Genomic DNA, 18,159 nt, shown 5'->3' with positions numbered 1-18,159 from the left:
ACTTCCATTCAAGCAGGTAATGCTCTACTACCTTCTTCAAAAGGATGGCAACACGCCTCATGGTGTTGTCCATCATCCCATCCAGAATACAGCAAAGTTTCTCCCGAGGCTGCTGTTAAGCTTCCTGATGCAATCCATCGGCTCTTGCTGACACCCAGGGTGTATAAGCTGTAGCATTTAATCTCTGCTGTGACCTGGGCTAGCTTCCCTGTTTCGTACATTGTCCGTACATTCCAAAAACCAAGTCTGGTTTTTGTCTTGGTGTTGTGCACTTCAGTCTTCATGCCAGTGGCTTCCTTTTGGTTTTCACCACTGGCAGCCATATGGGTCATTGACTCCTCCAGGCTATCACACACAGTAAAGGTCAATTTTTCCGTCGCTGTTTCCATAACATATTTTGTTTTTTTTACGGGACAGGGTTGTTAGCTCTGTGCCTAACCCCCAACCTGGAGGACCAGGGTGTCTGTTTTGTCTGGTCCCTCCCGCACAGACCAATCTGGCATGGTTGAACCTACCAGAAGCAAAAAGCCCTCGCAGACACAGACTCTGGGGATCATTAGAGCATGCAAGCTGTCTCACCACGACAAGGCATGGACACCAGAGGACCCTCCTTTAATTATTTATTAATCAAGTCCCATATCAGCCACTCCATGATCCTCAACAATATTGAAAAGGTTTTCTTTAGAAGTATGTGAATGAGAGATGAAATGGAAACAAGTCATCCCTATTTTGAAAATGTCTGCAAATATTTCAAGCAATGCACTTCTTTCTGATCCTTGGTTCATTAATTCTCTGAGCAATCTGAATCAATTTGGGAAACATGTCTAATAATACATATAAGTTTTCTTTGGTGCTTGTGCTGTTTATATGTATTATTATGTAGCATGCATCATTTTGGCATGAGGAATGGCACTGTATAATACAATATGATGTGAAGAAAGTGAGCAGAGGTTTAAGTCTAATTTAAGTTGAAAGTAAATCTTTTCTAGTGTACGTTTGAAGTATTATGCTGATTTGGTTCTGAGGCTTGTTGAATGTGTATTATCTTTTTTGCTTTTTTTTTGGAGAGAAGCGAACAAAACAGAACATTTTTAATATCTGTGTATAATGATGCCAGCTCATATGTTTACATCAAACTGAGGCAGTAGAAATCTGAAAGTTGAATAATGGCAATATTGCATCTAAGAACTGTCAGTTTAGATCTAGTGAGGTGAAAGAGGAAACATCTAGAATAAATGAAAAATTCAGAGTTGAAAATCACTGTCAAATGTTTTACTAAATGAATTCTTTGTTATTTCAACTGATCTGGCATGCAGAATTTGAGAATAAGATACTGTTCTCAACATTGATTAGGGAGTGTACATTTATGTATTACAGTCAGATGAATACTTTATACCAAATAATGTATTAGGCAATTTTGCCTCTTTTTCTATAAGTAACATGTATTTCAGCAGATTACAATTATCTGTATTTAATTAATGGCTGAATAAATTCTGAATAATTCTCAGTCTCACAAACAGTTTGTTGTGATTATTCAAAGTGAAATTCAAACTACATTGATTAGCATTGATTGGGTGACAGATCATATGGGGATATTTTTGTTTTCCCATTGAATAAGCATATACTTCAGATTCAGATTTCTAGGATGAGTATTCACAATTACTAATTCAAAATTTGCAGCCCATGAATATTCTCCAATTGTTTAAAATTATTTTTTTTCTTTGGATGTTCCTTCTATTAAACTCTTTCCTATAATTTGTTCTTACCTGACAAATTGCCGTATGTATGATCATAATCAGGGCCAGACATAAAGGGAAAGGTAGGCCCACTAATTCTCTCCCATTCACTATCATCTTCTAAACTTTGAATCCAGTAACAAAAGCCATCTTCAAAATTGCAGTTAATTTTTTCATTATCTGTGAATAATATTAGATAAGAACGTAAGAGTGATGGTTTCATCAGCATGTCCAACTGTGCATTTCTATGAAAAAACAGTTTGAATTTTTAAGAGTGCCTTTGAGGACTGCAACATATGGCTATTTTTGATTCACTCCTCTCAGGAGCAACATTATAAAGTTAAAACAGTGTATATGTTTTCCTAATAAGCCTAAACTCCTTTATGTGCTGCAGTATCTCTGGAGTTGACACTAAGTGCTCAGGCACTTAAGAATTCCTTTGATGCTCCACAGGTCAACAATATCCCATTCTCTTTTCTTCTACTTTCTCTGTGTTCACTCCAGCATTGTTCCTTTTGAAGGCTTCCACAATTCTTTTTCTTTCCCACAATATCTTGCTCAATATTATTCCTCGTGTCTTCTGGCCATCATACTTTCTATTGCAGCTCACATCTTATGCAAGGGTTCCCAGAGCACAGGAATCTTGGCCAGACAGCTGCCTCGTGTAGCCATATTCTCCCCCAGGGTCATGCCCTCCTCACCCCCATTACTCAAAATGTAGCATCCTAGATGGCAGCCACCTGTCCAGCCTATGTCTAATTTTTCCCCTGAATATCTGGAAACACCTAACCTTAACTCATGTAGTTGTCCTTCATTTGTCACAAACAGATTGGCTACAAACAGATTTTCTTCCAGTATTTCTACTGACTGAAGCTGATATGCTCCTCCATTTGCTTTAACTGTTCTAGGACCATCATTCATTGCAATGAGTTAGGACACCAGTAACTCCACAGTTTAATTCACCCTCAAGTGAGCAGATACTGAAGAACAAATGGTAACGCCAATGATTTTCAATTGCTTATTCTTAAATATATTTCTTATGATGTATCCCCGAGCTTTAATTTTTATTAAACCTGTAATATAAATAATATCATAATGCCTTGATACTACAATCAGTTCCACGTAGGCCGATCTTAAGGCTCATGTTGAAGTAAATGGAGCTTCGAAGAAGCAGAAGGATCCACCCAGTTGCAGAACTGGGCCATAAAATGTAGCAGTTCCTTGCTCTCAACATCTCCACTTTCTCCCTTTATCAAACACAAAATACAGATTCATCAGCCTTTGCTGTTGAGAAATAACAAAGGACAAAAGACACTTACTGCTTAGCTCACTGGTACTAAAAATGGTATATGTTGCATTGAATCCATTATAATTTTCAGAATAATCTGTAATAAACTCTGCGGTAGCCTCATCAGAAAAAATGTAAACTGTTCCAGGATTTGTCCCCCAGAGCGAAGCTAAGAATAAATAAATAAAAAAGCAACTGTCAATTACAGAAGGTAATTCGATGTCACATAAAATGAGTGGTGCTATTATAAAAAGAGAGTGAGTCTGACTGTTTTTTTCAATTCTGAATAAATCCCTCTTTACAGAAGTGGTGGCTCTATCTAAAAAAACAAAACAGCATTTTTCTAATTAGCTGAAATATAATTATTTTTGTGAGGTCCCTCAGATCTGCACATCCATCTTACTTTAATTTCAGCACAGATACCAGCTAGTGAATGACTGTAACTAAACTGGTTGTGCTTTAATTGTATTTTGTAATATCTAACTATTCACATATTTCAGAGTAGCATTCATGTTAGTCTGTATTAGCAAAAAGAAAAGGAGTACTTGTGGATGAATGCATCTGATGAAGTGAGCTGTAGCTCACAAAAGCTTATGCTCAAATACATTTGTTAGTCTCTAAGGTGCCACAAGTCCTCCTTTTCTTTATTCACATATTAGCTCTTCAACTTCACACTTATTTCCCTCTAAATATTCTGGAGTTTTTGATACATGTATAAACTCCAAACCCCTAAGACCAGAAGGTCGACTACATGATTTCATTACTTGAGCTTACCTCCATGGTTTGGTAATTAATACTTTTATTTTTAGAATCAAAGAACTTTAAATACACTATGATTACATTGTAGTTTAATTTTCTTAATAATGTATACATCATAAAAGTATGAAAAAATAACAAAAGCAATTACAGTGTAGTCAAAAACCACATATGACTGTGAGTTCTAAAATTTATTTATGAAACTAATGGGGTAATACAATAAGTAACTTAGTCATGTAGTTAGCCTCCTGGTTATCAGCATGAGCCAATACCCAAATGTGGTCAGTGGAAGGACTCAAATTAACTTCAGTTGGCATTGGGTCAGGTCCTATTTTATGAGTCACTGCATTATAATATATCCAAGGGGAGGCAAATCCTGGACTCCCAGTTTCCATTATTAAGTGGAGTTTAGGCTAGGCTCTCTTCCTCTCTCAATTTTTAGACAATTTCATACAGTTAGCAAGTGTGCGCTCTGCTGCAGAGGAACTTTTTGCCCATTTTAATTCTATAAATCTTTAAAAATATGTCAAAATGATAATTAAAAACTAGAATGACATAGATATGTATAGGTTTCAGAGTAGCAGCCATGTTAGTCTGTATTCGCAAAAAGAAAAGGAGTACTTGTGGACCTTAGAGACTAACCAATTTATTTGAGCATAAGCATAAGCATGCATCCGATGAAGTGAGCTGTAGCTTATGAAAGCTTATGCTCAAATAAACTGGTTAGTCTCTAAGGTGCCACAAGTACTCCTTTTCTTTTTATAGATATGTATGTACCAAATTCTTCCCTTCCATAGTTTTTTCCTTCTGAGTGGAATGGAAACTCTGTGTGGAAATCCCTTATAATTCTTCCTTCATGGGACATGCAGTGCCCCTTGGAAGAGACCAAGGTTTTATCGCCTTGATCTACAGATTTTGGAGAGAGCTAGTGGTGGTAACATGCATTAAGGTGTCCAATGCCTTTATACTACCACCAGACCTTTTCCCCAACCATTCCTTCACCTCCTGGGAAGCACAGCTGCTGCAGAAGCAATACTACCAAGGGATCACTCAATTGAAGCTTCCTGATCCTCCACTAAGGAACCATGTGTGTATAAGGGTGAGGTGAGATAATGTCACAGAGACAGAATTTCACCTTTCTTCACTATATATCCCCTTCTCCATCCAGACACTATTTGTAGCGCACATTTCCCTTCACTTACAAAGACAAAGACTATAATGATAAGGAAACCTCCCAACTTTTTCTCTAAATATATATTAAAACCCCGCATCAAAAGTTGCTTAAATGGGTTTATTCAAGTAAAATACAGGTAGAATCTCACTTCTTTAAAATAGGACACAGTGGTAAATAGTATGCATTGGTGATCTTCAGATTTACTTAGACCATAAGCCAAATAAAGCATTAAAAAGTGACTCTCTCCTTTGTATCTTAGAACAACATTTAGCAAGCCACTTTAAATGAGTAAGCAAATATATTTAGATCAGAAATCTTCAAAGAAAAAGGTAATCTGGACAACTATATGCATGTATTTGAGTCACCTCAAATATAATAATGACTGAAAAGTAATCTTGTCTTACCTCTTAAAATCTTGCTTGGTCCTGTACCTTCATAAATATTTAAAATGTCCGCATATTGTTGGGTATCAAAGGAAGTGAAGTTTAGTTTAATGGATAATCCTTGATTTGTACTAAAATAACAAAAAAAAACAAAAGAAAAAAAGTAAGATTATATGCTTCAGTAATTTTCCTTGTCTGTAGTAAATGAACTGTTAGTATGAAGACTGTTTAATGGATAGTGCAGAAAAATTATGGGAATTGCATTATCAGCTTTTCTAATCCGTGCTAATCATGGTGAAATTTTAGATGAAGCATTACACTTTGTACAATAGCAAAAGAGAACAGATGGGAAGCCTCTTCACCTGTGGAAACTGTAGGAAACAAACCTCACTTAAGCAACTGCTTAATTGATTATCCAGACCACCTTTTTTAAGGTTCTCTTAATTTTGATTGCTTAACTAAAGAAATGGACCTGAGAGTTGAATTTTAGTTTATAGATTTTTATTAAATATCCTTGCCAGTAGCAACTAATATTATAGGATATAGGAAGACAAAACTAGTGTTGAATTATGATTTGGATAACACAAACTAAAAAATTGGTTGATATAACCATTCAGGTTTTCAGAATCAAATTAAACAACCACAATAGAAAATAATATTTATCCTCAATTACTACCTTGGGAAGGTGATTTAGTTTAGATATTTGATTCAGAGTCCCTCAGAACAGGGCCCCCCTTGAGTCATTTGTTTCTCAATTCCGATGTTGCTAACAGAGAGGAAAAAACAATCCAAAGCTAGATCACAACACAGTTTTATCAGTTACTTTCATAACAATTCACCAACATCTCTTTCCCAATGGATCTATAGTAGTCAACTCTTATTATCTATTTCCCAATTAATTATATTAGCCCCAGGATTTAACTAACACTCCTAACCATCTAACAAACTCATACCTTTATGACAAACTGTACAGACTGAGTGTAGTACAAGAAGCTTGTACACTTGGTCTCATTTTATGTCTGTATACACCTAGAATTTAAAAGGCAGTATGCAACCATTCACTATGGTAGCTGAATGCACATTTCTTTTACAATCTTAGTTAACAACAGAAACGTTTTCATTTCTAAAACTACTTTACAATAATCTTGACTAGAACCTGTTACAAAATAGGGATACACACACTATAACTCTGACAATCCTTAAAGCACATATACAAGCATGTACACATCCTTACTACGTAGGTACCTAGTTTCAGGAAGTGGTCAATTGACTAATTTGGGTCATCACCTAAGAGAAAGTCTGTATCACCTGATCTTTGCTTAGTGGTCAGCTTTTTAGTTCAGTTTTCATTCACAGTAGGTGTTCACTTTGCAAACACAGATGGAGCAAAAGACAAACACAACCATAGTTTTTCCCCAGTGCGCTAGTAGGCAACCAGAATTGCTGGAAAATTGAAACATTCAGTTAATGACTTCTATCTGAGAGAGATACTTAATGTCACCAGGAGGAGTCCTTGGTGGCTGGTCCAGGACCTTAGTCTTCTCTGGTCCAGAGGTCTTTAGCTTTCAGGAAGTGATGTACTGAAAGAGATAGGCCCTTTGATCCCATTTCTGCTGGGTGGTTCAACTTTATCCTTTTCTTGGAGGTGCTGGAATGGACCAATCAGATGGTGACCCATACTACTTCTGAATATTAGAAATGGCCAACCAAAATAAGAGTTCTCATCATCCTCTCAGGGAACGAGACATAAGCTTTTGAGTTCTTGCAACTGGGATTGGGATTTTCCAGGCACTTTATGAAACATGCTTTGTTACACCAGTTTGTGTACAGCAAGTTAGGTCATAGCTGTTGGTGCAACCAACTTGAGTTGTATCTTGAACACTAGCTTCACTAGCTTTGCAGTTATGCCTGCTCAAGTTGCAGCTTCTCCAGCAACTCTCTGCTAGCCACTGAAATCTCCAAAGTTCATATCATTTATACAAAGTCCCTCCATATTCTTTGATACTCTTTAAACTTGTTATAACAGTCCATTATACAATGCAAATCAGTTCAAGAACTGTTGTTCTCCAACAGGTCAAAACAGCGGTATAAATCTTCCATTTCTGTTCTTCTTTCAACAACAATGGTGAGACCTTGGTATGTATGGCTGAGCTGAGCCCATGCATTATATATAACCAGTTACATTTCTGATTATTCTACTCTGTGCTCAAGTGTCCCTATAAACTCACTATTTGGTTTCAATTTCTTTTATTTATTGTCTCTCTCACTGCAGGTGTATTTCACTAGCTTGACAGCATAAGCATGCTTGATTGCAAACATTAGGCTTATTTTATCACTTAAGCTAAAATTGATCAGTATGAACACAACCACTTTCTTTCATAACAATACCACCCATGAATAAACCCTGTCATTAAAGTCTTCAATATTTTGCCCAAAACTGTATCACCTATAGTTGCCTTTCCTTTTATATACATATTAATCATAATATTAGATTTAATCCAGTTTCCTATTTCACTGCTGTATCTGGCACATCATATAATATCAATGTTTGATGTTAAATACATTTTTCATTCACTCATTTATTCATTCACAGACAGGAAAAAGGGGAAGTCTCTTTAGCTCCATCAGCGGTAAACTCTTGCAAAAGGCTACAGCAACTTCACTCAGGGCACAGTCAACCTGTGCAACTCCTTGTGAAGGTTAGGACTATAACAGGGTTTAAAAGAGAACTGGATAAATTAATGGAGGTTAAGTCCATTAGTGGATATTAGCCAGGATGGGTAAAGAATGATGTCCCTAGCCTCTGTTTGTCAGAGGGTGGAGATAGATGGCAGGAGAGAGATGACTAGATCATTACCTGTTAGGTTCACTCCCTCTGGGGCACCTGGCATTGGCCACTATCCGTAGACAGTATCCTGGGCTGGATGGACCTTTAGTCTGACCCAGTATGGCCATTCTTATGTTACTCTGATTTTTCTCAAACTATTGAAGAAACCTAGGTGTTAGACCTTGAGTTTTTATTCTCTTGGCCATTTGTTCTATCTTTTCTAAGAGGTGTTAATGATTGGGCAAATTCTTATATAGTGATAACTCATAACCTTGGTTACTACCAGAGCCTACAGATTCCTTACATACATAAAACATGCACTTCAGGGTTTGAACCTTCTAATAATTTGGAATCAGAAGTAGAAATGGGTAGCTCTTTTTCTTAAACTGGTTGCTAATTTGTGGCCCTCTTCTGATACTTGGCTCATGATGAGTATCACTTTAATTCCCAAGTAGCTTCATTTAAGTCAAATGAACTTTTGTGGAGTATTTCAATAATCAACAAGAGAAAGGATTTCAGAATCTATGACTTAGTCCATGCTACCTTCCTCCTTGTTCCAAAACCACAATTTAAGTTCAGGAGAACCGGAGCTGTCCAACCTATGAGTTGGCTCTATGTCTTCACTTCTAAGCGTTGCACAGCAGTCTGTTGGCATCAGTTCAATATCACAAGTGCTGCATCCTATTCCTCCCCCTCCATCACATTCTCCATATTTTTTCTAAATGATTCTCTCTCTACTCTCCCCATCAGAAATACATGGTGGTCCAAGATCCATAAGTCCACTGCCAAAATCAATTAATCATTCCAACAGAACCATGGATTTGTTGTTCTCTGTGGTTGTGATTCCCAGCGGAAATCCAAATACAGATTTGAAAGCAACATGCCTGTCATAACCAGTTAGGAGATACACATGGAACAAGGTTTCATACAGCTTGTAATCCTTTTTATTTTTCTTTTGTGGCTGTGCACAGATACAAACATAAATATATATATTTATGAAAATGAAAAGATGAAGAATGCTGTGAAAAATAAATACACTGGGGGAGGACTGCTTGTGTAATTAAATATGATGGAGGGAAACTGACCACACTGTTGCCATCATGTTATTTTTATGCTTTAGGTAAAAAAAAAGATGAAATTATATCTTTATTAAGGAAACAACTAGAAAAGGGAACACAGAAAACATCTTTTATCAGGGGTCACTGCTGAACTTTCTGGTTACTTAGTAGAGAAGGAAAGGATGGAAAAAGATCAAACTTGGTTGTGCTGCAGGTTGATTTTTTTTAATAAATATTTTCTAACAAGAACAACATAAAATGCATCCCATTGGTGACTGAAAAATTCAAAAGATTCCCCAAAGAAACAATTGCACCCTGAAGGAAGACAAGTGTCTGAGTTAGGAGATACCCAGCTGATCTTTTCAGGCTTTCATTGTGAGTACTTAGGCTTTTCTAAGGCAGAGAACTGAAGAATAAAACTAGACAATTATTTTTCCCATTGAGAAACATGTAGCTACACACATTTGATGCATCATTACTGTAATGTTGGACATAGTAGATGAACCTTTAAAAGGCCTTTGACTCAACTACACCGGAGGGTGTGGCATCCAAAGGTTAACCCTTAGATACAGGACACTTCCTCTTATGTTTGCATGTTATCTGTGATGCTCCTTTATCTATCAATTCACTATGCAGCACAATCTCATCACTTCATGACAGAGAAGTGTTAGAGAGCTACTATATAAAGGCTAGGTATTATTGTTAGTAATAACTGATGGGATGATTTTGATTCAGGTTACTGACATGGGAGTATTTTAATATGAAAGCATTCTCATCCAGACCTACTCTGACCTTTGTGGGATGATGTCATGGGGTTCACTCACCACTAGGGGTGCATCCTCCTGGCTGTTCTGGGGATTAGCTCCTTCCAGGTGCTGTCCCCATCTGTGGTGGTCTCCCCACCCATCGTCCTCTTTCACCTTGTGGCCCCTCTTACGTCAGCAGCTACAGCTTCCTCTTTGTGTCTTGGACCTCCCTTTCTGGGGCATCAAAGTCTTTCAAGGCAAACTGTCCAAGGGAGTCTACTCACTACTGCCTGGTCTGTGACACTTCCCCATTGGCTGGCAGGGGAACCCAGGCTCATCCGCTACTATGGGTTCCAGCTCAGGGACCCTCTAGTCAGCTGCCAAGCTCTGCTCCACCCTGGATCTTACTGCCTTTTCCCAAAGACTTTCCTTACCTTTTGACTCTACCCCCTTCTCTGGGTTTGTCAGCCACACACCTCCTTCCTTCCTAGGAAGTAACTTTCGGCTACTTATCTCTATACCCCCAAACACACCTTCCTTCTTCCAGGGAGTGACTAGAGCCTACTTCCACGTATCCCCTTTCTGCTCTCAGCTCCTGGGCTTTACGCAGGCCCTGCTTGTTCCTGTTCAGCTGAGCCTTGCCTAATTAATTCCTGGTCCCTGCTTCCTCCTCCAGGTGCTGCCTGGGAAGCACATTGGCCCTGATAGCCAACCTTACCCCTTCAAGCCTTGTCTGGGATGGACACCCCATCACAGAGGGGTACTTTCATTCAGGCAGAGCCCCAATGACTCTAATAGGGGCCTTATGCCTTATTCCATTTTTGTAGGTATGTGGGCCATAATTTATTTCATGTGTTTAAATTGGGTAAATTCATCACCAAGGCCTATATTTTAAAAATTAGGTGGCTACAGTTTGGGTCCTAAACCCTTTTTAGGTACATGATTGTTAAAAGTGCTGAGTACCTACCTGTTTCCACTGATGTCACTGAGAGCTGTTGGGTGCTCAGGCTACTTATTTAGGTGCCTTATTTTAGTCACCCAATTTTGAAAATCTTGGTCCAAAATCGCTAGATCAGTGGTTCCCAACCTTTCCAGACTACTGTGGCCCTTTCAGGAGTCTGATTTGTCTTGCCTACCCCGAAGTTTCACCTGACCCTTAATATATAATATCTACTATAACTGATAATTAGTGTTTGCCAGCAATTATCAGTGAATGGCACTGCAGATATCAGAAGCTGGAGAGTGATGAATGTGTTTATAAAAAGGAAAACAGAAGACTTAAATACACTGCTGACTAGTTGAGATAAATGGGCAAGTTAAGTACCTGCCCTGCCAGAACAACCTCAAAAACTGGGACTTTCAAAGGAGCCTGTGTGATTTAGGATCCCAACTGTCACTGAATTTCAGTGAGAATTGGGTGTCTAACTCCCAAATTAATCACCCTCATTGGATACATGAGGATCACAAGACTGCCATTTTACAAAGACATTACAAGAACCTTTGCTTCTCAAAGTACTTTTGAGTGTGCTAGTTGGCATAGAGTGGGATTTTCAGAAGCACCTAAGGCCCAGATCCTTGAAGATATTTAGGCACATAAGTCCCATTGAAATCAGTGGGAGTTAAGTGTCTAAAAATCTTTGAAGAGCTGGGCCAAAGTGACTTAGGAACAGAAGTCCCATTGACTTCCAGCAGAGACTTGTGCCCCTAAGTCACTTAGGCACATCTGAAAATCCTGCTCGTCAACAACAGTTATCTCTTTCTAAAACTATTGCTTTGAAGGTAATATTTCCAGTAATATTTTTATGAAAGATAACATTCTGTGGAATGGAGAGTCAACTGAGTGGTAATACACCCAAATTATCCAGAGCAGACAAGTACTTACATATATAGAAAGTGAGTACCCGAGGTTTCTCACACCATCCCTACCACCTCATGCATCAAATATCTTAAGTGAAAAAACTGATGGTATATTTGACTCTTGAAGTTTGTGCCTTGTTTTAAAGAAAGCTGTGTACATAAATGGAAGAAATTTCTATTGTACATTTTACATGAACATCTTAACAGGGAATACAAAACACAGGGAGTACGTTCTGATATACAGGAAATGAGAACACCTTACAATCAAATAGATGCTAGGAAACAACATGTTTTGAAGCTACTTACTGTATAATCCATTGGCAAACAATGTTTGAATTATAAGGCTTTGGATAATTAATAGAGTGGAAAGATCCAGAGGAGCCAGTCAACATAAATTTTCCATCACAAGTTGTAGCTGTAAAGAAATAATCATTAATATTTGCCATAGTACAATATGAAATTTGAAGGTATTGCCTGAATGAAACTGGGCTCAGAAACAGACTTATATCCACAATTTGTAAAATGTATTATAGGGAACAGTCCTGCATTGACAGGGGGATAAGCTAAATGACCCAATAGATCTTTCCTATTTCTAACTCCTATAACTGTATGATTTCACAGTACAAGCTTGACTTTTTTTGTCTCACTGACATATTATGGAAAACATTGTACAGTAGTCAGAGACAACACTGCTTATCTAGCCATTCATTTTTTGTATTCTCCTTCCCTGTTTTATTATTATTAAGTGCATTCACATAGACACAGGATCTTGCCTTCAGAGTTCATATTTCCTACTGCTCATTCATCCTGGAGCTCATGAAGGATGTGGTTCACACCTTTTTTAAAAATCAGTGAATTTAACCAAAAACACAAATGCAAAAAGCCCAGTAAGAACATGAAAATGGACAAAGTTTTACATTTGCACATTTTGAATTCCATAGGGTATTTTTTGCTAAAACAGAGGCATTGTCCAAATCTAACATTAAATACTTTTCCTGTATCCTCACTGACACTGATCATTAGGGTAGTCTTATTTTTAAAATAACATAAATGTTTTTCCCTATGCTTTCCATTTACCATTTAGATATTTTACTTGAAAAATGGACAGCTACTATATTTTAAATGCAATGCCACATATTACTCAGGGAGCAAGAGAAAGTTGCTCAATTTGATACAGATCATAAGAAGTTATATATTGTTAGTAAGATATTTTTGTCTTTATTAATATGGATGTGACTATTACCCCATTATTAATAATAATAATGTGCTAAATTTATCAAGTGCACAAAGGTGTGGTATTTTCTTATAGATGTGTAGCAAAATAGATGCCAGCCTCGTAGAGTTATCACCCCATAATGACTAAGGCAAAGTTTGGCATGTGCTTTGTTTGTTCAACAATTCTCTTTTGCTGGTCTCCCATCCCCCTTTCCTTTATCTGCTCTCTCACACTATCTGCCCCTAATCCAACCCTCCCCATCACAGATCTTACTGACTGTAAGAGGGCTACACAACACAAGAGCATTAAAACATAAATCCACTTATCCAAGCAGGAGATTTCCCCAAACAGTCACAAAGAGTTAGTGTTTAAAGGTACTGGCACAGGGCTAATGGTGTTGTCCCTTTGGATTTCCCTAGCCTCCTCACCGGTGACTCCGGATTGCTTCAACTACTTCCCTTGCAGAGAAAGGAGGCACCTCGGGTCAGGGTAAGGCAGAGTCTGAGCTGTTCTTTTGACTTCTTCTGCTGCATTGCTGGAGCCCCTGGGTAGCTCCAGCTGCTTCCCTTGCTGGGACAGAAGAAGGACCTTTTGGTCCAGTGTGGGGTTTCCTGGAAATTGCTCTTGTTGCTTCTCCACCCCGCGAGAATCTGGACAGCTCCAACCACTTGTCTTGGAGGCTGGGTGCATTTAGGATTTAATCCTGCTCTCATTTAAGTCAATGACAACACTCACATTAACTTCAAAAGAGTAGGATCCAGCCCATCTGTTTCATGTGCAGAGCCTTTACTTGTCGATGAAGGTTTATTTCTTCACTGCTAACGTAGGTTAATCTCTGTTAGCAAAGTAGCGATGCTGTGAAGTAGGTTTATTATGGTAGACAAAAACAGGGGTCTTCGCGCCCGTCATGAAAAATAATGCCCCCAAGTGCTGAGCGCCCAAACTCCCTCTCTTTAGACTGATGTGCTACATGGCTGCTTTTCCAACAAAATTAATTAATAAAAATAGTTTAGGCTTTCCCTACTTCTCTGGAGACCCCTTAAGTACTATTTCTAACTGCCCTTCAGTATTGCCTATTGCTGTTGCTGCCCATAGCACAGCCAGAAAGAAATATTTCATGGAAATTTTATTGATAAAACTAGAAAATGAATGTATCTTTCATCATCCGTTGTCTGAATCTCTGCTTAAAAGCTTATGGATTTCACTACAGTTTGTCAAAGGCAGGAAAAAACGGTTAGAATTTCACCTTTCCTGTAATGTATCTATACATCTCTAGCATATGCTAAATTCAGTAATACTAGAGGGAGAAATAAACTGGGGGGAGGAGAGGAGGAATCAAGTAGTTTAGTTGTTTAAGTTGTTTAAAGGGAAATAGCACATTTTGTGTGCCAAAGAACTTGAACAAGAATTATAAATTGTCTGTAAATCTCATTGTAAAACTCTGTGGCACTTCTGAAAAGCCAGACAACTTTAGCTATTATACAGCTGTATTAAGTCACTCTGGGGGATGGGACAGGAGTGAAAAATCAAAGAGGTAGAAAACTTGGCAGCTCTCCCAAATGTGCACATTGCTTATTGCCTTTCTGTACACTGGCTCTGCAAATGTTGCTAAGAAGCCTAAATATAGAAGCCTGGAAAAGCTCTTTACTTTTGAGCATAAGATTTAAGATTCAAAATCTAAAATAAGGGTGATGGGCTGAATAACATGTTATCCTGAAACCAGACTTTTATATTCCCCCAGGTTGTGAAGAACAGCTTTCAGTGAAAATGTGAACTGAAAAGAATAGGTTGGATGCTTGATCCACCAGCACAAATGAAAAGGAAAAGGATACCACCAGTAACTCCCTAGAGCAGGCTGTAACTTCTGGATTTTGCTTTGTGAATACTCTACATCAAGCTTCTGTGTGACATAATTGCACATCATCTCTGTCCTAAAGACCCATGCAAGTTTGGACTCAGTTTTATATATTCAATGCAATCTAAATAAATGTTGCTTTAAGTAAGAAATAATGTTCTGATTTTTCAAAGGAACTGAGCAGTCAAAGATTTCACTGAATTCTCCCTTATTTTACAAGTGTTTCTATTAGTTCTCTACAAAACATAAGCAAAATCTGTGAGCAAAACTGACCTCACAAGCAAACTTGGTCCTGCCTCAGGGCAGGGAGCTGGACTTGATGACTCTCAAGGTCCCTTCCAGCCCTGCATTTTTATGATGCTATGAAAAAGTGTTATTTATTCTAATAAAAATATGCAATTACTGTTAACCATAAAAAATGATTGGTTTATTTATTTAAATGTTGCAGGTAGAATACTTTGTATTACACATACCGTGGAATATTTATGTACTGCTTCAGACCGCTGTACAAACTTTAGCTAAATCATTGCCAGGTGCTATTGCATCAAACTTTTTCTGAGTCAAAGGCCCAATTACGCAAACTCCTGAATTCCTTTTCACTTCCACTGATTTAATGGGAATTGATGGCTGGAATGAAATTTATTTGGCTAAGTTTGTAGTGAAGTGCAAGATTACAAGAGATTTAAGTATGTGTGGCGGCTTTTTTTCTCTAGTGCTTTGTTCCAATTGTAAAAGAACTACATTTTTTCCCCAAGAAGGTCACTAACACTGGTCATAGGTTTCCAAAAGGAGGAAACTCAAGTGTCCAAAACTCTGACGGACCTGCAGAGTGATAAGTGGTGGTTCCCAGAAGGGAGTATAACTTGGTTTTGAGCTAAGTGTGAGGAGAAGAATGAGATTCCACCTGAAGACAGGTACAGGCAAGGGACCAGAGAGACAAGAAAGGGGTCAGAGGTGCAGTTAGCACATAACAAGAGCAGTCAACAATTTGAAGAAGGGGCTCAGCACCATTTGAGGTCAGACCTATTCTTTAGATGTTCCTGAGTCATTTTTGGTAATATTTGATCAGTTCCATTGCAAACATTCTAGTAAGATGGAAACCAGGTTTGAGATAATAAAGAGAGACCTATAAATTGCCTCAGTGCAGTAGAATCCCCCTGTCAACAGTATTAAAAGCTAATTGAGAACAGTGAGCAATGGAAGAACATCAGATTGAAGTAGGATACCATTATCAACTATCACAAGGGACATCTTTGTACTGGTTCCACCAAGAAATTAAGGTTAATGCATTCTGGAGATGGCATATGTGGTTCTGCAGCTGCATAGCAACATCATTTGATAGCACAATGTTGGATATCATTGGTAAATTATTTGACAACGGCTTTTCCATTAGATGAATAGAGCTGGCTTATGCTGCTTCAGCATTAAAGCATACAAATATTCATAAAAATATCAAGCTAATCTATAGTTTCATACATTTCTTAAAGAGTAAATTATCTTCTTGAATTCTATTTTTCACTTCTAGTGGGATTGGTTTGGAAGATACTTTTACTGCTTAATATATTGACAAGTACAAGCAGATTTAAAGATTGATTCAGAGCTTTACATTCTTACCACATATTTTTTCAGATTCATCTGAACCATCTGGGCAGTTTGGTACTCCATCACAAAATAAGTCTTTACTTATGCAGTTTATGGCATCAGCACAAGGTTCTTCAGGAGGCAAACATATCACTGAAATAATAATTGAAAAAAGAAAAGGGGAAAAATAAAATTATATTAGAAAGGAGAACTGACTTGCCTTTGGGACTCCATCACAAACCTGATTACACAACAATTATGTGAGTGGTATGTCTAACTTGCTTATGGTTTTTTACATCCTCTGAGTCAATAAATAATACCTGAAAGGTGAATATTAGTACAGAAGGGTGAATAAGTTCAGAAATATGAAAACTGAACATTCACTTCTTGTTAGAACTAAGCTCAAAAGGATGGGTTGGTGGAAATCTTTTTATCACTTTTTTTTGCAAAATGAAAAAAAATCATTTTTATTTGACTCAATTGGAAATTCATTTTTTTCACCTTCAATCATTTCATAAAGAATTTAAAATTTGTCATGGAAAAAAAATTCTCACATTTTGAACAGCACTAATAAAAAAGCCCTTTAAAGGACAAATTTTAGTAATATTATAAATCTCTGAGGAAAAAAATCTATTTTTGTACAATTCTCTGCCCAGATTCTGCAATCAGCTCCCTGGGGGTGGACCCTTAAGTCTGTATAGAGTCACACTAACAGCACTGCCCAAGGGTGTAAGTGTCCCTCCACATGGGTCTAATTGTTGGATCAGGGCCAAAGAGTGCAGTCCTGACCCCATTTAAGTGAATAAAAATTCTGCCAATGGAGCAGGATTGAACCATAAAGACATTTTGGATAAGCATCCTGGAAGTACATACCTCACGGGATAGAGGTGAGGAGAAGGGTAATCACTCAGTTCTACGTACATTTGTTTTTGCTTTTGTTAGTAAATGCATATGAGTGAAGGTGGAAAAGATCTGACTTAAGAAAAAAGGGGCAAAATACTTATAAGAACATAAGACTGACCACACTTGATCAGATATATGGTCCCTCTAACCCAGTATCCTGTCTTTTGACCATGGCTGGTGGCAGATGCTTCAGAGGGAATCAACAGAACAGAACAATTATCTATCTTGATAATCTTGACAGTGATCTATCTTGTCCTCCACCTTCTGAGAATCACAGGTTTAAGGAAACCCAGAGTAAGGGGTTGCATCCCTGACTATTTTGGACTAATAGCCATTGATGAACCTATCCATGAATTAATTTAATTCTTGTTTGAACCCAGTTATACTTTTGGTCTTCACAACATCTGGCAATGAGTTCCACTGGTTGACCATGCATTGAGTGAAGTACTTCCTTTTCTTTGTTTTAAACCTGATGCCTATTAATTTCATTGGGTGACGCCTGGTGATTTTGTTATGTGAAGGGGTAAATAACACTTCATTATGCACATTCTGCACACCATTCATGATTTTGTAGACCTCTATCATATCCCCTCTTAGTCATCTCTTTTCTAAAATGAAGTCCCAGCATTTTAAATCTCTCCTCATTTGGAAGCTATTCCATACCTCTAATAATTTTTGTTGCCCTTCTCTGCAACTTTTGCAATTGTAATTATATATAGTTAAGCTGGAGAAACCAGAACTTCACATAGTATTCAAGGTGTGGGTATACTATTGATTTA

At 37.8% G+C, this 18,159-nt stretch overlaps 1 protein-coding gene across 1 annotated transcript in view; it reads right to left on the bottom strand.

Annotated features, from left to right (window-relative positions):
• The window catches only part of TMPRSS15 (transmembrane serine protease 15), an 88,297-nt gene that overhangs the window by 58,266 nt on the left and 11,872 nt on the right, over nucleotides 1–18,159 (bottom strand). The window contains 5 exon segments of the mRNA XM_073329227.2: nucleotides 1,767–1,916; nucleotides 3,056–3,193; nucleotides 5,359–5,468; nucleotides 12,132–12,240; nucleotides 16,511–16,638. Of these exon segments, the coding sequence (XP_073185328.2) occupies nucleotides 1,767–1,916; nucleotides 3,056–3,193; nucleotides 5,359–5,468; nucleotides 12,132–12,240; nucleotides 16,511–16,638 (635 nt within the window).

The sequence above is a fragment of the Lepidochelys kempii genome, chromosome 1, assembly GCF_965140285.1.
Source record: "Lepidochelys kempii isolate rLepKem1 chromosome 1, rLepKem1.hap1, whole genome shotgun sequence".
Taxonomy (NCBI): domain Eukaryota; kingdom Metazoa; phylum Chordata; order Testudines; family Cheloniidae; genus Lepidochelys; species Lepidochelys kempii.
Note: the sequence above shows the minus strand (reverse complement) of the source record. Positions and strands in the feature narration are given on the sequence as shown.